The sequence below is a fragment of the Macrobrachium nipponense genome, chromosome 27 (genome assembly GCF_015104395.2).
Source record: "Macrobrachium nipponense isolate FS-2020 chromosome 27, ASM1510439v2, whole genome shotgun sequence".
Lineage (NCBI taxonomy): Eukaryota > Metazoa > Arthropoda > Malacostraca > Decapoda > Palaemonidae > Macrobrachium > Macrobrachium nipponense.
The window spans coordinates 22,326,666-22,348,020 of record NC_087216.1 but is presented as its reverse complement, the minus strand read 5'-3'; the positions used below and the strand labels follow the sequence as shown (position 1 = coordinate 22,348,020).

The window sequence follows — 21,355 nt, the reverse complement described above, 5'->3', positions numbered from 1 at the left end:
ACGCACGAAGACTAGGCTATTGGTAACGCGAGGAACATGAATTCAGAAGATGGCAAAAAAATGCCAATGGACCACATGTGAAAAATAACTATGCTGTGTCAGTCGTTGCTTTATTTAGAATAAACGTTTTAATATTTCTCCAAGCAAGGACTGAATACGACAGGTGTACCATATGACAGTTTAAATACCATTACCGCTCATGTTCCTTCTGAAGGAGCTTTTGTTGCAGCGTATGTTGTATATACATGTATATACGTATGTATATACAAGTATATACGTATGCACATGTATATATATTATGTGTGTGTCATATCTTTGCGGTTCGAATCCAGCTTGCAGGGAATGTGCAGCACAAGAAACCACTAGATGTAAGATAAGGACTTACGTCAAGTAGCGATATCAGTTCCGAAAACTGACTGACAATCTAACTGACTGACAATCTGCACATTATAGATGCTCTTACATGTATAGGCGTCTTTGTTATTTGTTTTATTCCCTTGCGTTGGATGTGCTTGCTCTATTTACCGAAAGGAATAATGTGAATCTCCGTCCATTTCTTGGCTTTGAATGGGCGTGACCCTAGCTCCCTTTACAACCGCGCCATCTTCTCTCTTTTCCTAATCAACTTATATTTGTATCATGCTCTTTCTTTGACCGCTGTCATATAGTGTATGGATGAGTTGATAATGCTAAATACCGTCATTTAAAGTGTAATTGTAGTAGCTTGATTTTTGCTTTTTTTTTTCTCAAGAACGGATTCAGAAATCGAAATACGGATTAGAGGCTTATTTTCTACGACTAGGTGGCTTAACACATCGAGAATAATGCCAACAAATATAATGGCTTCACATCTGATGTGAGGCATAGCAGACTGTCTTTTTCAAGTGTTTGTTAGTTCTGACGTTAGTTGTTTGGATCATTCTCCACTCGTTTATTATTTGTAGTTTTGCTCATCTTTGAAGTTTCCTGAAAGTGTCACGGACGACTGAGGTGCTCTGGAAATCATCAATTGTTGAAATGGCATTGACAATGACACCATGGCCACTTCTGCCAGTTTTATTTCTTGTCTGTTGGCGTCTCTTGTGTTCTGTACCGAGCAAAAGACTACTCCTTTATGTTACTTTATTCATTCACCTTCTAGGATGCTGTGTAAGTATTCTGTTAATAACAATGGGTAGTTGTGCCACAAATTATCTTAATTAAGTTAAGGACGTGGCTTAAAAAATCATATTTTATCGCTTAACATGTGCAACGGTATAGAATCTAATCATTCCTTAGTTGGTGAGTAAATGGGATTTAAATTTCTTTTTTAATTTTGAAGTGTCAGATATTTTACTCATCATTGCAGTCGTTCTGCACAAAATATTTTTGAATAAATGTTTCAGCAGCAAATTTAAGTCAGTTTTGAGTGACTGATTTTAACTCAACTTTATTCCAAATGATAGAGATACTTCAAAATGTCTTCTGGGTCCTAGAAGAGGAACGTGAACCGTTTTATAATTACACTATAAAAAGGGTGAAATTCGTAAATGATTCTTGATTTCATCACTTTATGATAATGAACTTTTGCTAATACTTCAGTTCCATTCGTCGAAACAAACAGTCGGTTTTCATGCTCAGTTGGTCACTTCTCCTGCTCCAAAGAAAGTTCTTTGAACTTGGCTCCCAGCCAACGTCGTGGTTGCTTCTCTCAGAGAGTTAATGGGTGTGACCAATTTATATCTGCATTAGGAAGCCAGTTGTATGGGCGGCTTTTAACTACTGTTGCCAGCACACAGCTACCAGGATAGTGTTCGTTGGCAACACTGCATCCGCCACTAGAGCTTTCCGCTGTGTCGTTCGCTGGCAACACTGCATCCAACCATTATAGCATTCGTGGTTTTAGCAAGATTTGTTTATTGATGCTTTAAAATCTAGTCCTTGTCACAGCTTAAGTTCTTACGAGAAATTGATATACTTCGTAGCCTGAATTAAAAGGTATTGTTATATTAATAAACAAAGAGGTTTGATTCCAATTCTAAAAACAAAATTGAATAAAATAAGAAAGACTTTTCTGAGAACAAGTGGCCCTTTTGGCCACCGCTATGAAGTATCTTAAGTTTTTTTTTTCCAAGGATAAGCCATAATATTTTGGTGGCAAATAAAGAAATGGCAAACCACCTCGTATTTATTCTAAGATCTTACTTGTTTAGTCTAGAAAAACTGGGATGCTGAACTAAAAAGTTCTGTATCTCTAAGTTTTCTGTTGATGGCTTTTGTCTTTGCTATTGTCTTTTTTAATTTGATTGCTCATTTTTAAGCCTTTTTTCACTCTTCCGTTCTTGTCTGTGTTTTACGTATTTCGTTATATTTTTAGAATGTCTCCGCCTTAGGCTAAATACGATACCTTTCATTCAGATGACCCGGTAATCGCAGTAGCGATTCTTTCAGTCACATGATAAACACACAATATCGTGAGGAAACAGGTGTTAACAGTAACCTCCTCCTTGGGGAATTGAACCACCAGGACAACGCTTTGTAGTACAATGACCTAATTATCCAGAGAGCTCAGGTGAATTTAAATTGACTCGTGAGCATCTCTGTTGCATCCTGATGTACAAGAAATGTTATTTCAGATGTAGAACGTTTTCAAAATGGTGAATTAACTCCTATCCTGATAAAAAGGGATAACTTTAGTTTTTATGTCTGTATTTTATAAAAGAGATGACCCATGCCATTGGTGGCAAGTTATTCCATCACTTTGGTGTCAAAAAAAAATATATTGCACAATCTGTTTTAAGGAAAGCATTAGCTTAGTGTTCAGAGCTTCCTGAATTTTTCATTATTAGAGCATCAGTTTTGGTTGTGAGTAATTTGGAAACCTTTCCAGTTTGAAAAACGTACAGTCTCCTAAAAAAAAGAGAGAGAGAGAGAGAGAGAGAGAGAGAGAGATTGTAAAATTATCTGGCATTCCCTTGGAAGTTTTTTTTGTTATCACAAGGAGAAAAGAGAGAGAGAGAAAGAGCGCTACTACTTATGCAATTGAGCACATCGTTTTGACTGCTAGGTAACAGGTAACTGCCATACGCTGGTGCATCAGCATCCATCGCCTTAAGAGAGGAAAGGAAATAATTAGTTCTCTTCATTTGCCCACCAGAAGCCAACTGCGAGAGGAAGGCCTACTAAACAACGGCAGACGCCGAGGTTTCCTGTTAGGCCTATATTCACGCCTCGTTTTCAAATTCTATTGTGCAAAGAGGAGGGTGGAGTGAAAGCCCGAGAAATTATTTGGGCTATAGCTTGCCAGAAGTGCAACTGCAGGCCGCAAATCACTTCATTACTGTGGCTTCGCTCGATTAAGTTTGTGTGTGTGTGTATTTTTAAGTCTTAACATTGTGGAGTTTTTGTTATGTTATTCTGTACAGAAAACGTTTCTATTACAGAAGAGAAACTCTGGAATCCTTTGTGTTTATGAGTTATTAATTACACTAGTTTATTTCCTTTCAAATGAATAGGATGTTGCTTATTCTCAATACTGATGGTGATTTAAAGCTTTGAAGCTTTGTTTAATCATGAATCAGAATTAGATCCTTAGTTTTTATGTGTATTTCTGTAAAGTAAGGCCTTCGAGGAATGTCTTCATTCCCATAATTATTCGCCTGTAATACAATACACCCCGTTTTTTTTCTTCTTCTTCAATTTTAATGTATTGTTATCTGAACCACTTTTGCCGCAAGAGAAATCAACCAGATGAATTTCTGTTTCCGGTTTATAATTCCGTTTCTAATTCCCCGACGCTCGACGAACCAAAAGCCAACGGACGACTCCAGGGCGAGCGAGCGAGCAAGTGAAACCCTTGGAGAATTCAGCGTCATTCCAGAAAAGAAGAAATAATAATAAAAAAAAAGTGGCCCCCCTCTTTCTCCGCTTCTTGTATTCGGCAAAATGAGTCTTAGTAATTTACGGAGGATTCTAAGAACGAATTCCCGAACGACAGAGCCACTGAACCAACTCGAGTGACAAAAAGACTAATAACGGATCCTCCATTTGATGACAGAAGGTCGATTTCCGGTTCAGGAACCGGGGCTCTGGAATGGTTTCCTGGAATCGGTTGGAAATTTCCCTCCGAAGGAGATGCGGCGGTTTTACTGTTAAATTCACTCTCTATCACAAGAGTTTCATTCTGGGACGTTCATGATGCTCCTGGCTACAGAATCGCCGCGAAATTTGGGGAAAATCCTACAGATGGCCCGATCAGTTAAATTTAGTGAAAAAAAAAAAACTAACGTATATAGATGGCCATCGTACTTTTATTCTAAATGCTGTTTTCTCTTTGGTAAAGTAAATTTTACTCAGAAAAGCTTTTGACATTCACAACGACCTGGTAAAGGCTAGAAGGGACAAAAGACTGTCGCTTATTAGAGAGAGAGAGAGAGAGAGAGAGAGAGAGAGAGAGAGAGAGAGAGAGAGAGAGAGAGAGAAAAATGGATGATGTTGAGTATCCTCAGTAATCTCCCGTCGTAATCTCTATGGTCATCGAGCCAGAGAGCACGAGAGAAAAGTTACTTGAAGAAATATTTTGATTATTTTTTTACCAGGAATTCTAAGAATGCTCCATTACGTAATAATAAAAAGAGAGAGAGAGATTTAACCATGTCGAATTCTCGTCTTCGAAAGATATTCAAATTTCGTGGAAATATAACGCAATACTGACTTCGGCTTTGGCTTCCGATGGGATATTTTCTTGTTTCTTGTCCCATAGCCGTATGTCTGTCGCCTCCTTTAGGTGTGTGGCTGTCACTTGATAGAGGAAATATATGCGAATATAAGACCGAGTAGAAATATTCAGAAAAAAAAAGCTCTTGGTGTCAGAAACAACTCGTACTGTTGATAAAGATGAAGTCGGCCTCTTCCTCTGTAAAGACAACCTTTCTTTGTTGATTTATTTATAACACAGCCTTTTTCTCAGACTTTCCTGCTGTTCTTCGCCTGATGAAGAATGCCTCTCTTGTTGATATATGTTGCAAAAGTACCTTTTCCTCACCCTTTCCTGCAGCATCCTTTCCTATGTTTTCATAATATGTTGAAGCTCATGTTGATATATGTAGGGAAAATACCTTTTCCTCAGCGTTTCATGCAGCATTCTTCCCTATGTTTTCATAATATGTTGAGGCTCATGTTGATATATGTAGGGAAAATACCTTTTCCTCAGCCTTTCCTGCAGCATTCTTTTCTATGTTTTCATATGTTGAAGCAGTATTATTCTGACTCATTTTTACCACGGTTACTGTACGCCCTACAGACTTCTAATCCATTGCTGTTATAGCCTCCCACTTCCTGGGTGTCTCTCCTTCATCAGATTAAAAAAAAATATATTTATTTATTTATTTATTTATTTATTTTTTACTTTCTGGCATCTCGCCAGTGACTTGTTCTCCATCTGCTTCTAGTAGCTGATTGTTATTCCTGATGGCTCCAGGGCTTTTCCATTTTTCATTTTCCGAAGGGCACTCTTTAGCTCTTCAGGTGGCACAATCTCGCTTGGTTCCTCGATCAGGTAATCTTCCCAGGAGAGTTACCGCTCTTGGCTTATTCCATAGATATCACTTGTAAGGACGCCCTCGAGTTTTTTTTTTTTTTTTTTTTTAACTGCACACATCTGCTACTTCTCAGAGCTCTCGTGATGAGAGAGCCAGGTTTCGCGTTCCAACATAAACTGTAGTAGGATCGCTTTGGAGCCGACTGTGAATTTCCATAGCAGACACAACATCTAAAGCTTCGATCTTGCTTCTCATTGGTCGACGGTTTTGAATTGTAACCTAAGGTTGGTGGTGAACTGTAATGATATCGACTGCCAATATTTGCGGTCAGAATCACCCCGGAACAAAATCGATAAATTCAAGTCACAAAATGAAAACAAAATTACTTTGATCGCCCTCTCATATAATCTTGTATTAGAACTTGTGCTCCCTACATTCTTCTTAGTTCCCTTTATTACGAACACTTCTCCTCTTAAGAGGAAGTCTGACTCTGTCTCTTCAACAGTGTTTGCAGACTGTTATGTTTAATCTTATAAATTTTTCATTGCAAGATACCCTATCTTCTTCGCCTTTCTTCTCATAGTTAACCTTGGGGAGATAAAACCTTCCAGACACTTATGAGAGAGAGAGAGAGAGAGTGGAGAGAGAATAGATGGAGAGAACTGACCGAGAGGATTGAGAGAAGAGAGAGAGAGAGAGAGATTCAAGTTGAAAATTGTGCAATGCATCTGCTGAGAGAGGGAGAGAGTGTGACAGCGACAGAGAAAATGAATTTTCAGAAAATATAAAGAAATCAATTACAGGCGAGTAATTTTTAGTATATGAATTATTAAAAAGTAGTGAATATAAGTTTATCGACGTATTTTGCGTCCTTGCCTCGTTTCGATGATAAAATCAAATAAAGCCGCTAGAATTCCCTACCTTTCTCTATATTCCCACAACGTTTCAGAATTATTCTAGCTCCCAGACAGCGAGCAAAAGTTAATCACGCGTTATTATCTCTCTCATTAACGTCGGGAAAAGGCTAAATAAACATTATTTATGCCCCGTTGTTTTTCGGCCTCAAATAACGGTGTTTACGACCTCCTTAATGAAGAAATAAACAAGCGGCAGTAATGAGTTTCTTTTCGACTTTTTTTTTTTTTTTTTTTGAGAATCGTTATTCAAAATCGTTGTTCAGTGTTTATGCGACATCTCTATCTCTCTCTCCTCTCTCTCTCTCTCTGTCTCTCTCTCTCTGTCTCTCTCTCTCTCTCTCTCTAATGAAGACATTATCTCGTAATGTAATGGTGTAATTGGGTGGTCTTTATCATGAATTTCAGACCGACTTCGTCGTCTTGATATTCTCCGAAATTGAATTGAGCTTATTCTTACTATTATGAATTTTCTTATGCATCTGTTTAATATCTATATTTATCATTTATATCAATTGAATATTTTATGTGTGTTTATTCGTAACAGCTGTTTATCATTTATATCAACTGACTGTTTCTTATGTATTTATTCGTAATAAATATCTATTTTCGTATTATATCAAGTCTGACTCATATTTGTATATCGACAGCTAATTACTTAGGAGTAATTTAGAATAAGTTACACTAAAGCTCTTTCGAATTCTGTACGGCTTCTACGACTCTCTCTCTCTCTCTCTCTCTCTCTCTCTCTCTCTCTCTCTCTCTCTCTTGTCTTACGTATGCGCGCGCAACCCCGAATAAATGCTATTATTCTGCACAGGATAACTAAATCACTGAATCATTTTGATCCTTTAAGGGTTGGCCATAACTGTTTGTTTTTCAGTGGAAGATGAATAATTAACAAAGTAAAGTTAAAGATTTTGAAGGAATGGAAGTAAAACGAATTACAGTTGGGAGCTGAAGAGGCACTGCAACAAACCCTGAGCACTGCCTACAGTGAGCCAGGCACACGGGGAAGTATTAAAAACAATGCGGGACTTTCGTTGACTATATCAAAATTTTTTCCGTTATTTGTGTGTATGAGAGAGAGAGAGAGAGAGAGACGAGAGAGAGAGAGAGAGAGAGAGAACGCCGAATAATCCACAAAATTAACGGCGAAGTACTACTCCTTTAGAAAGGAGAGAGAGAGAGAGAGAGAGAGAGAGAGAGAGAGAGAGAGAGAGAATTTTGAATCATCCTCAAACTTAACGACGAGGAAAGTAATCCTTTAAAGGAGATAAAAATATTCTTGAGAGAGACCTTACAGACCTTAAATCTTGTTCGGGTTGCCCCAGGTACCTCAGTGTGAGGCACCTCTAATGTCTACCAGAGAGTTGCTAGTACATCTTCCGGTATCATTTTTGCAATCTTCCAATCTTGGATGGTTGGGATGCAGAGAGAGAGAGCGAGGAGGAGGAGAATTGACGGACGGAGAGCAGAGAGATGAGAGAGAATGGGAATGATTCTCAGAATTAACGGCGGGGAAACCACTAACGATAAACCTTTAGATAAGATAGCAAATGTCTGTGAAAGGGAATCAGAGTTAGAGAGAGAGAGAGAGAGAGAGAGAGAGAGAGAGAGAGAGAGAGAGAGAGAGAGAGAGAGGTCTCGGCAAAGCGGAACAAAAACGCACGGTGGGAGAATATTAAACTTTATATGGAATGGTATTGCAACTAAAGGAGAAAATTTAAAATTTCTCCTAAAAAAAAAAAAAAAAAAAAAAAAAAAACCCAAAAAAAAAAAAAAAAACAAAAAAAAAAAAAAAAAAAAAAAAAAAAAAAAAAAAAAAAAAGGTGTACTCCTCTCTTCTCTCTCTCTCTCTCTCTCCTCTCTCTCTCTTGGTGGAGAACCTTTATTTTTGGGCTGCTTTCTCAACTCGAGCACTCCTGCCGGGTTGACTGGGGTTGGTAAGGAAAGGCCGGCCCCTACCCGTCCCTCATCAACCCCATCCCCATGGCCATCCCTCCCCCCATCCTTCTCCGGTTCGGAAACTGAGTGATAGGAGGTGGGCGAAGGTGGCTGGTGGAAGGGGGCCTGGTTTTAGAGGAGGAGGAGGAGGAGGAGGAGTAGTGGTGTTATTGAGGTCCGTGTGGTATGAAGTAGGTCAGATTCTCTTTTGGTCTCCTTGACTGTTTTCTTCAAGTAGGAAATGACTCTCGGTCCCCATTTTGAGGTGGATGGTGATTGATTACGTAAGTCTCGCCGGCGTCTAGCCCCGTGGTGCTGGGGCTGAGGTGGTCGTGAATATCAAAGACGCCTCGTCAAGGCTTCGTCTGTGAATGGCTTCTTTCTTTCTTTCAGAATTAAAATTTCTTCTCGTTAGTTTTCTCACAACTTACTTCTGAAGTTGGAGGACGAGACCAGACGATTGCTAATGTTAGATTGAGCTTTGGTGGGTGGACGAAGTTGTAAATTAGGGAAACGTGTGGGTAAAGTATTTGAAAATATATGGCCCTCTCTCCCTTTTTTGAATAGAGAGAGAGAGAGAGAGAGAGAGAGAGAGAGAGAGAGAGAGAGAGAGAGACGGGTCCATTTCTAGTTTCATCTACTCTTTGCAAGTATGCTTCATCAGTATTATCTCTTTTTCTCTCTCTCTGAATCTCAGGAGCCTTTCTATGTTGCCATGGATTACAGAAAGTTCAGAAGATTATCTCTCCTGTGGATGTCAGGAGAATCTCGGTAGCTCTTACGTCAGTAAATATATCAGTAATAATAAACAGCACTCATTCATTCCAGAAGGAATATTGCTGTATAATTTTACAAGTTATTTTGAGTTTCCGTTGAAGCTTTTGCCATTGTATTAAACTTTTCCAAGTCTAGCCATCTCATCTTAAAGGTGACGTCCCTTAGAACTGGATCTGTGAATCTAGTAAATTTGCTTTTTTTATTGATCTTAATCATTGCCTCTAATACCGCGTACCGTGACGAAACATTCAGACATAAAAAGCCAAAATCTCAATAAATTTGCTACAAAAGAAAGAGAAGCATAGAGAAGGATTATACATATGAGCAGTAAATTAGAAATAACTGATGATGAATTAGAATTAAACAGATGAATGTATTTCTAAGTAAATAAGTTTTGAAATTGGTTAAAAAAACTAAGCAATTTTAAGTAGCTTAATTTGATAAGCATTATAACACCGCTAAGAAAAATGACAAGACTGCGTTACAAAGCACGAAGACCTCTGGAACTAGCCAAAGCAGCACCTCAACAGAATATGGAGGCTGATACCTACGGAACTATAAGCACATTCCTATTCCAAAGTGACATATATCGTGGTGACCATGACACGAAAATTTGTACTCGTATATTGATAAAAACCCAATAAATATAGTGTGCACCATCAGATGTCACTTGCAAACAACCATAAAAGCTACAGAACACCGGGAGTTTTTGTGTTCCCTGTTGGAAGTAACAGATTTTGCTGAAAGCTTTGCCCAGGGTGTGACGTCATCGGCACAACCTTCCGTCAATGATGTTTAAAAACGTTCAGCAAGAACTCAGTGACGAGTGCAAGAGGTTTTCACACGTTTGGAACTCTAGGTGCTTGTTTGGGAGTTGGAAAAAGCAAATATAATACAGTAGTGGTGGCAGAAGGTGCTTCAGTAGGGTACATTCATATCCATATGGGTACTACAAGTGGTATTCAGATACAAAGTAGGATAGTGGTCGACTACGAACATCGTATGGTTTGTAAAATGGACCCCAATATTGATGATTATAAAAATAACGTAGTAGTTGAGATATGCTATAGATATAAGATTTTACTACCAAGAAATTGCCCCTCCTTCTTCATGCTTCTTAAAGTTCAGAGTTATTCTATGATTGTCCAGTGCATATATGGTTGCTTTTGCACCCCTCCCGAACCAACGACCGTAAATCAGAGACATTTAATTTGCGCCTCATAGCAAAATGTATAGTAATTTGTAGTTGCCATGGGCCATCCAGTCCCCATTTGGGTGGACCCACTTCTAGTGGGAAGATAAACCAGCTACAGAAAGAATTTACTATGGCTTCTGTCGAAGCAGATCTGGAATCACATGCTGCTTGCCTATGCTGTTATGCTGCTTTTCATTTGAACCTTTGATGTCACAAATATTTTATCCACATTTCCAAGAACAGGAGAAAAATGTCGAGATATTAGTAAATATACTACATCCAGCATAATGTTGTACACTCCCTATTAGTTGAGATTTGTTGTACGGTCTACATTCAAGCGCATTCGCTCCCTATTTTCCCAGTATGGATGCAAATGTAACTGACTCAATATGCCATAATTAACAGTTCTTTCCAAATCTCCTCCAGCTGTAAATTTCAGTAATTACGCAAGGAGGATGCAGGATCTTTATCATCTGCAGTACGGCGTTTTCATGTCCTTTGTTAATTAGGATATCTAATTTTAATCTTAATGTTCACAGTAATTCAAATATCTGGGCGCCATTTTGGAACAAATCGTAAAGCAAGAGAAAATAATCTTTTTTTATTATCTAGAAATAAGTGTCGATTAAGGGAATGCTTTGTGAACCATATGTATCTCTACATTACGAGTTCTTCATTCATAAAATTATTCGATGAAACGAGCTGCCTATTTCCAGAATAAGGGAAATTGAAAATGGATTTTTTATTAAATTTCATTCTGTGTCAAAGAGAAAGCAAACAAAATTTCCTAATGGTTATATATAAAAGGAGAATGAAAAATGAAAGGTCGATCAGAGAGAGAGAGAGAGAGAGAGAGAGAGAGAGAGAGAGGAGAGAGAGAGAGAGAGAGAGAATGACCAACACCAGCTTTCATATATAAATAAATATGCAATTTGAGAATAAAATTTACGTTGGTGAGGCAATCCTATTTTAAACTACGATTCTGAAGAAGTAACAAAGAAATAAGTTCCTCGGAACTGTGTTGTTTATCTTTAGCCTTCTATTTCCCAAAATAGAAAATTAAGAAAAGAAGTTACTGGAGAGAGAGAGAGAGAGAGAGAGAGAGAGAGAGAGAGAGAGAGAGAGAGAGAGAGAGAGAATATATACCTCCAAAAGACACGCATGTGTAAAAAAGGTTAAAAATATCTCCCAAAGAGGTAGAATCACGAGAGAAAGTGTCCCTTAAACATAGCAGAGCAGATAACAAGACGGTTTCGTAAATGTTTTCTCTCTCCATTTCCAGTAATTGAAATTTGTTGTTGTTGTTGTGCCATAGTTATTAAAGAACAGGAAAGAAGATGCTTGGAGGAGGCGGGAAGTGCATTTGCTGTTGGAGAGGGGAGGGGGTTAAAGGGACGAAGGACTGGGGAGGCTTTACGTTTAGGAAGACTCTCTTATACTTTAAAAGATTTGAATCTGATCCAATATCACAGAGAGGGGTCTTGTGAATAGGAAAATTCAATTGGAGGGTAATTTCCTTTTTCATTAAGTGTTTTTTTTTCATACCTGTTGTGTAGTCGCATATATTTTTTTCTTGTTTGTTATTGTAGAATGGAAAGAGGATTCTAAAGAAATAGGGTGCGAATCCGATCCGATATCTTGCTGGAATTTGCAAAGAAGACCGGTCCGGAAAAATGGTTCAGTTTTGTGTGAATTGGATTTTTTCACATTGGACTGATTTAATTGTACTTTTATTGCCATTTTAATCAAAGAACAGAGAGAAGATACGACAGGGTAGAGGAATGGAAAGAAAGTTATTTTTCCTCGTTTTAAACGATAGATTGGAATTTACAAACCCGAAAATTCGACTGAAAAAAATAAAAATTTTCAGATTTTTTCTTTTTGACTTTTTTATGTACTTGTTTTCTTTTTTAATTTAATTTAGGATTTCTTCTGCGGCTTTCGATTGATATATTTTTTCTAAAAAAAAAAATAGTTCTTTCGTTGAAAATTTTTTTTGTTTAATTTTTAAAAAATTGGATGGAGGAGCGAATGAAAGAATGATCATTACTACTGTTTGAAAATAAACACTTGATTTTGTTGATGGTATGACATGGGATGATATTATGTATTCAACTAAACATACAATTTTGCCATATGTTACGTATGCTTGTATGCTTGTGAGTAGCATAACATCGGAGTGTGTTTGTAAATATATATATATAATATATATATATATATATGATCATATATATATATATCATATATATATCTACATATATTAATATATATATATATATACATATACACATTCACACACACATATATATGTGTATATATGTGTGTGTGTGTGTTTACATATATAATGTTTTTATATATATACTACATACATATGTATATATATATATATATATATATATATATATATATATATATATATATATATATGTTGTGTGTGAGTGTGTGTATGTTTTTGTTTATGTATACACGTGTGTATGTCAGCTTGTATATACCGATGAACAAAATAATATCCCTGAGTGTCAGCAATACTGCTTTCCTATGACTGATGTGTTCATTCGCAGGCGCACTTGATCCCGTGCGTTATCTGAGAAGCGATAAAGAGAGAGCAAGTGAGAGGGAGATAGACAAAGAGAAAGAGAGAAGAGTGAGCGAGCGAGAAAGACAGAGAGAGAAAGAGAGAGAGAGAGAGAGAGAGAGAGAAGAGAGAAACGTTTGGACGGTATTTTTTTTTACAACATCAACACGACAACATAGACATGATGGTTTAGTAGCAGGAACAGCAATTATAATAACACCAACAACAGCAACAATATTAATAATAACAACAACAGCAAACTGGAAGTGGCGAAACAAAGGCAATACCGTTAGACTTGGTGGAGGGCGGGTGGGAGAGAAACAACTTAAATGCATTATGGAGCAACAACAACAGAATAAAAAAAAACATAAAATAAGCTTAAAACAAAATATATTTTTAGAGATTAAAGGAAAAAAAGCAACGAATCAATAATTGAAAATAAAAACAACGTACCAGTGACCACAACTACAGCATTTTAACTACATCCACAACAACAACAATACAACAACAATCAGCAACAACATTTACAACCACAAGGTACAACATTGAACGAACATACATTCATCTTGTGTGCTGAGATGCGGAGATATTTTTTTCTTACATAAAAAAAAAGATATTTGGAGCGGTTTGCATGCGTTTTCTTATTCAATGCTATGGGAAAATACGCATAAGGTTTCCTTTTTTCGTCGGTTACTGTGTTTTTGTTTGTGAGTGTGCGTGTGTTTGTGTATGTGCATCTATGTGTTACTGTATGCACCGCGTGTTTCGTCTATATGTTGCATATTGTAATATATCATACACTTACTTGTATATATATATTATAATATATATATATAGATATATATATATATATATATATATATAGATATATATATATATATATATATGTGTGTGTGTGTGTGTGTGTGTGTGCGCGTGTTTACAAACTTTCAGTGAATGCACGTGACCTCATTATATAAGCGAATACTACAGGAAAATGATAGACAGACGGTCAGTACCAAGCGCTTTCTCCTGTTTATTCAGACATCGTCGGGCCACAAATGAAATACGTGTGTGTGTGTGTGTGTGTGTGTGTGTGTGTGTGTGTGTGTGTGAAGTGCAATGCCCATATAAATAATACAAAAGGGAGAAGTAAACCTTTGTATTTATAAGTTTTCTGGAGTTATAGAAAGGAAGGGGAAGTAAGGTTTATGATGTCAGCCAGGTCTCAGCCAAACCCACAGATCATAGTAGAGTCGTCGTCGTCTTCGAAATTTCTCTTCCTAATTAGGACAGCCTCGAGTCTCTGAGATTCGATTCGATACCGGTCCACGGAGCGAAATGTGGTGCATCTTAGTCAACTTGCAAAAGACACGAACGAAAGGTGTGCTGAAGAGGGTTGGTAAGGGACTGTCTTGAGTCTGTACTGTTCATAGTTAGGATGATTAACTGGTGCTCGGTCTCTACATTAATAAGGAATCTCTCCCTGTTTTGTGGCGTCATCTGAAGGTAGTCTATTATTCTGAGGCGTCTGGGAGAGTTGTTACAAGTGTTATTTGTTTATAGTGGCTTGATTTCTAGTATATATATATATATATATATATATATATATATATATATATATATATATATATATATATATATATATATATTGCATTCATATACATATGCAGATACATATATACATGCGTAGTACCCGTCTCTCCTAAAGAGGGAATTAAGCATCTGAAGATGAATATCTTCCTTCAGAGATGAAGAAGGAAAGTGACTGACTCGAGAGAACATTAATTTCCTTTCACCCCTGAGCACCTACAGATTTCTTGTTGTTTTGACTTAGCTATGAATAAATTTTTTTTTATTAATAACAGTTAGGTAAAGTTTGCGTTGAATGTTGTTTTTTTATTAACTTACATTCCCAGCCAGTGTTCGGGTTGAAAGGGTCTTCTGTCGCCCTTCATGTAGTTCATCATTTGAATTCCCTTTTTATTTTTCTATTAAAGTTCAAGGTTATTAATTAATGGATCTTCAATCTCTACAGCGATGTTGGACTCAGAATTGAATTAGAGTCTACCGTTAGTGTTTATGACCAGACGCCGTAACAAATGAATCAGATGAAGACGTAATGTGTTCACAATTATTAAAAAAGTATTGCAGTAAAGTCATGATGCACCGAGAATATTTTTTCAGATATTAAAAAAGTTGTTTATTTAAAATAAGAAAAAAAAAAGGAAAGCTCTTTCGCACCCCAACGACGAAACAAAAGAATCATACAGCAGCAGAATCGAAATCCCACATTTGTATGGCACCCAGGGATTAGTGAACCGCAAGAGGAAGTAATCCCTTTACTTTTAGCTGTCTGAAAACCATATGTTCAGAGACAATTCATATTCATCAGCTTGATAAAAACCTTTAATGATGAAAGCTTCTCTCAGTGACATTTGTAATCGGCAAAACATGGACATTGGAATTGAATTCAGACACTTTTTGATTATGGAAGTAATCCCAGAACAAACGTAGATGGTAAAGACAGGATTATGTTTCATTAATATTCTTCTATCTATTCATAAGTCAGATGCTTCAGGCTGCCTTAATTAAGAAGAGATATTAAAAAGTATTTTTAGAGGTAGAGAAGCACTTGATCTAGTACATAGACCGTCATAGGATATATTTACAAGGGTACGATGTACCCTGTTTTATGGAATGGGTTGGCTTTATAATTGACCTTATAAACAGTCATTATGTTTTCCGTAACTCTGCCTTTCTTCTGTGATTTTTATGGGCACGTTGCTTCATTATATACATTATACACATATATTCATATATATATATATATATATATATATATATATATATATATATATATATATACATATTGTATGTATATATAATGTGTATGCATATCAATTTTATATACACACATATAGACAAAGATTATAAAAGCACGTGAGTTTTGTGAGCAATTATATATATATATATAATATATATATATATATATATATATATATATATATATATATGTATCGCAAAACTACACGGAAACATGAATGTGTATTGATATGTATGTAAGTATGTAATGTACACACTCTCTGGATGTAACTGCATGTTAACTTAATAATGTCGTCCTTTCTTTTCATATATAAAAAAAAACCGATGGAATTTATCTATCAGATGTCTCTAAACTTCCTCACATCCATTTCCTTGACACAGAAAGTTTTCATTTTATATGAAGAGGTGAAAAGGTGTCGGAAGAGAGTGACATTTAAAATAAAGTATATAGTAAATGATTTTACAAGTGAAGGTGAAGCTGATACAGTGATAAATGGATTTTTTTCACTCAGGGGGGCGACACACTGCTGCTGGGGTTTGAAATGGGGGAGAAATCTAGTGAATAATTCTAGTGAATAATTATGTATGTACTGTGAATAATCTTGAGCTGTTCAGGTTGTGTCGGCGATAATCGCGGTTTCATCTCGTGAGCTGGTGGAGTGGTTTCGTGTCTCGGTGTAGTACGTATTGGGGGAGGGCTGAATAAATATATATATAGCTTTATCTGTTTAATGGAGAAAGAGTGTGAATTAGAAAGAAAAAACGTGATCATATTTCTTTTAAATTAAACTACTTGAGATTTTTTGACAGATTATACAGCAAGGCATAGCAGAGATTATGATGATGGATGTTCACTAAACTAATGTATGACAATGTCAGCTGGAAAGTTTAATTGGTGATATATGAATATTAAAAAAAGGATACTTAATAATCAAGCATAAAGCAATTTTTTTATTTCATTATTGCACGGACGCTAACTAGAAATACGTCATTTTCTAAATGACGGCAAGAAAAATGAAAACAGACTTAATTATAAGTGAAGGAAATGATAACTGGTTAGTCATGTTTACAAATGGAGACATTGATATATTAGACAACAAAATATTAGGAAATGGTTTCATTTGTTTTTTCCTGAGAGAAAACGGCAACATCGCCCCGTTGGGCTGAGGTGCAAATGATTATGGAAAATATTTATGGAAAATGATGACATACTAATGCCAACTAAAGTAAAGATTCTATAACTAATATTATCATCAGTGAAAAACTATCTTTTCATAGTGTGGTTCTGTGATATCATCTCTACTATCCAAGGGTGAATATTGAAGACCATATGAGAGTCTTTTAGGATCAAGGAAGTGACAGAGGAAATCATATATAAAAAAAGGCCTATTCGATTAAAAGTGAGCAAACAAAGGTGGAGGTTCGCTAGTTTAACAAAAGCCTAAGAGTTATGTCGTAGCAATACAACATGCCAGTAAAAAACAAAAGAATAATAGATTTTTTAGAAACAAAAACAAACACAAGGAAGTTAATACTCACAAAAGCTTTTAAAGGAACTCAACAATTATTTTTTGCAGATTCTGACTAAAATTGCAAGGGACACGAATTAAGAAAGTCAGGGTAAATAAATCTTGCGAATTACACTTATGCCAATTAATGTTTTTGTTTTCCCAATCGTTAGTTTATGAGATAACCAGTTCCTGAACACACGTAGACTGCAAATGGAAAAATATAATTTAATGTAAATTGGTAAAATTAATCTGCATAATTTTGTACCACTCGTGCACTTTTGTTTTTAAAAAACTCAGTCGGTGTTCAACCTGGATTAAGTGAAGGGACAGAATGATTGCTAATCGAAATTTGGCAGTTCCAACAACCTCCTCCTGATAGTCAGATCACACCCTGTCTGGTTTTTAAAGAATTAAAGACAACTCAGCTGCTTTGAACAAATTGTCCTGCAAGGTTATAATTCACTCTTTAATGAAAGTGGGTTAAAGGTATAAAGTCTAAAAAATATGGATGAGGATAATGTGGTAATTAGTTCCCTATGGCAAAACAGGATTAGCATCAATGAATATTCAAAACATGTAATGACGGAGATAAAGCATTTGGAAGGAAATGTCTCGTGAATGGAAGAAATGGATAAAAATGAATATTTGAGGTCATTATTAATATAATCATTATATATAGGAGGGCTGAAACGGCTTGAGGATTTAGGAACAGAGGTACTCGGATAATTTTAGGTTTCAAAGAACTCGGTGCCTGAGAGGAAATGAAGAATGAAATAACGAATAAGAGAATTGTGATATATTCAAGATGTTGGATAATTATAATAATAATAATAATAATAATAATAATAATAATAATAATAATAATAATAATAATAATAATAATAATAATAACAACAATAATAATGATTAAAGAAGACTATCCACATATTAGGTAGATGGATTGCAAACAAATATTCACGATGGTTTTTTTTATATAGTTTAAGATTAATCATTTCCTATTTTTTTTAGTAGAAAACAGGCACCGGCAGTGGTTCAGAATTGATGGGTCATAAGGAGACATCGGAACTGTAAGGATAATGATATGGTCATTTGGATAACTTATAAAGAAAAAAGTTTAAAAGAAATAGATGATTATGGCAAGTAATAAGAGGGAATAATTTTCTATAAAAATACAAAATGAATTATAAAAACAATAACTATAGGGAAGAAGTGTCAAACTTCTCGCTGAACAAAATATTGTAGTGATGCGTGAGGGAATGCGAATAATGACGTCATGAGAAGTAATGGAGAGGGAGGGGGGCGGTTGGATGAAGTGAGGGGAGGAACGGGGTTCCAGGAAAGATAAAAGGGGAGGAAAGGAAATGAGAAGTGAGAGAAGTGGGGTGATAATTACCAGAAGAGTGAGAGGATCGTCGCCACGATCAGCAGGATTCTCCAGACGCCCATGGAGCCCGTCGCCCCGCTCCTCCAGGTAGCGATGGCACCGCCCGCGCTGCTAAGGTCACCGCCCATCCTGCGGAAAAAAGAATGAAAAGATGAATTGAGTTTTTGATCCACTTATGCCATATATATATATATATATATATATATATATATATATATATAATATATATATATATATATATCTATATATATGCGTGTGTGAGTATTTTTAAGGTATAGGATAGTTTAATGTCACCAACACCTCTTTGTCTTTAAGATTTTCAAGGAACAGTTGGTATGTGAATAAGAAACTCAAGTGGTTTTTCACGTATTGAGTAAGAACTTAAATTGATGTTTTCATGGCAAAAGCTTGCTCGTATTCTCAAGGGACGTCCATGTTTTCATATATAGGTTGAAATCTTCCTCCGAATGTTTTAGTGGCGCAAATATCATTTGGTTTGGCCGGCTAAACTTACTCTTGAGAGTTTCCTGGGATTATTAAAATAATACATGAAATTTATATATTGGTACTGAGTGAAACTGTGAATCATGATCTCAGAATTTCCAATATAAAAACCTTACACGGTTAGAAAACAAAGGGAAGAATTCAGAGAAGCAAAGTCACTGGTGGCGAATTTCGAAACCAGTCACAACGGCCACAAAAAAATAAAAATCATTATAACTTTGCCTGCGTTGAATAGGAAAACATCCAAGAGTGAATTTGAATTACTCAGGTTTCACTGTTGTTATTATTATTATTATATTAGAAGTAGACCCTCTCTTTATCTTGTCCTGTTAAAAAGGATGGCTAAATCGTGCAAATTAATCGCTCATCATATGATTAATTTAATATTATTATTATTATTATTATTATTATTAAAAAGGAAGTAGACTCGCTCTCAAACATGTTCTGTTAGATAAAATGTCAGCATACTCGAATTGACTTGTGTATAAATTAAGTGTTCTGAAATCTACCTAAAGGTCTTTTTCCTTCAGTGCTGATGGTTGACGTTAGACAAAAGGTGGCCAATTGTCATAAAATGGATGAGAGTTTTGGCGCCGAGGCTGGAGGTTCAGTCATTTTAGTCTGTTTATCAGGAAGTAAGTGAAACGTAGAGCGAGATATCCGTAGAGTTTTCAGGCCGCGAGGTATTCAATCGGTGCTTTAAAAGATGATTTTCAAGTTAGATTTCTCCCTGGGGTGTGCCGTTTGATGTCAACGCTCAGCCCAGCTATTTTCAAGACTGGTGGGTCGAAAGTAAAGATATCGAGTTCACCCGCGCAGTTTATATACGTAGGGGATCCTCAGTTGATGTGTACGCAATCTATCCGTATTGCACTTACTTTCTGTGGTATATGAACACTAAAATCTCCAGTCTCTGTTCCGCAATTTTAAGCAATAATATATAAATTGGTAATTTCTGTCTGCCATGAGCACCCAAGAAGACAGAATTGTATGTAGAATTCAGAAGACTCGGTATAAACTCAATCTGACTGATGCTGCCATTTTATTTAATAGAAAGTATTGTTTTTATATATATATTTTATTTTTGAGGGGCGGGGGGCCAAGCAGGTTCGGTGAATGGACATATAAACTGTAGATGCACCCGAATCATTTCATAGCAGAAATTCATGCGAAGATCTTTGTGGTCTTTTTGATTTATAAATAATGTTTTCCTTATTGGCAACTTTCCTCGCCCACTATCGCTCACTTACTGTCCTCAATAAGAAAAAAACAAATTCCAAACTACTCTTCACCACAAGCAGGCACTTCATAGAATAAAAGCACACGCGCACACACACACACACACACACACACACACACACACATTCACAAAAGAAAGAGCATTTTTTTTATTCACTGGTTTTTCTGAGTACAGCGTCGTTCCGAGCCGAAGTGATTTAAAGAAATTCATCCCGCTCGGTTCCTGAAAAAAAAAGAAAGCGAAAATTTACATACATAATATTTTCCGGGCGGCGAGCTGGCGTCGCGTCGCTTTAGTTTGCTGGTTGAAGGGAGACGTTAGATCAGGGTTACGTTTCCTTGTGCCCCATGAAATTGCTGCCATGTCTCTTTTTGCTTTTGCTTTTTTATTTTTAATTTTTTTTAAACAAAACTCCTCCTTCCATCAGTTTACTTTGGCGCTAGCAGTTCTGTTAGAGAGTTTTTCTTTCGAAGTTTCCATATCTGTGTTTTATTTATGTTTTTTCTCGGGCATTTATTCTCATAACTTTGGTTTTGGAAAAAAACAACAGACCTTAAATCAGGGTTATGTTTCGTGCTGCAGTGTGAAGTAATCTTCCAATACTTTCTCTCTCTCTCTCTCTCTCTCTCTCTCTCTCTCTCTCTCTCTCTCTCTCTCTCTCTCTCTCTCTCTCTATATATATATATATATATATATATATATATATATATATATTATGTGTGTGTGTACTTATCTTGACTTCCTTTATTTCTATTGTATTTTATTCCTACAAATCTAAGCACTTGGCTGGGTATAAACACAACTTTAGAGATCAGAAACGGGAAAGAGAAGGAACATTAATTTACTCACTAATCTCGTGTTGTGTAATTATGTTGAATAAGATGATATCTGGGTATTAAAGAGATATTATAGCGTCTTAATTTCTCTGGGGGAGACATTGTAAAATTACGTAAATTGATCTGTACCACCATCATCTGATCCATG

General features: G+C 36.2%; 1 protein-coding gene and 1 long non-coding RNA gene across 7 annotated transcripts in view; one reads left to right on the top strand and one right to left on the bottom strand.

The window, feature by feature from the left end:
• The window catches only part of LOC135200900 (uncharacterized), a 486,387-nt gene that overhangs the window by 221,096 nt on the left and 243,936 nt on the right, over positions 1–21,355 (top strand). The window lies entirely within an intron of this gene.
• Positions 1–21,355, bottom strand: part of LOC135200898 (glutamate-gated chloride channel-like) — a 292,745-nt gene that overhangs the window by 84,579 nt on the left and 186,811 nt on the right. For all 6 annotated transcript variants that reach the window (XM_064229646.1, XM_064229648.1, XM_064229650.1 and 3 more), the window contains exon 3: positions 18,637–18,756. In XM_064229646.1, coding sequence (XP_064085716.1) covers positions 18,637–18,755 — 119 coding nt within the window. In that variant the 5' untranslated portion in view covers position 18,756. The remainder of the gene's footprint in view (positions 1–18,636; positions 18,757–21,355) is intronic.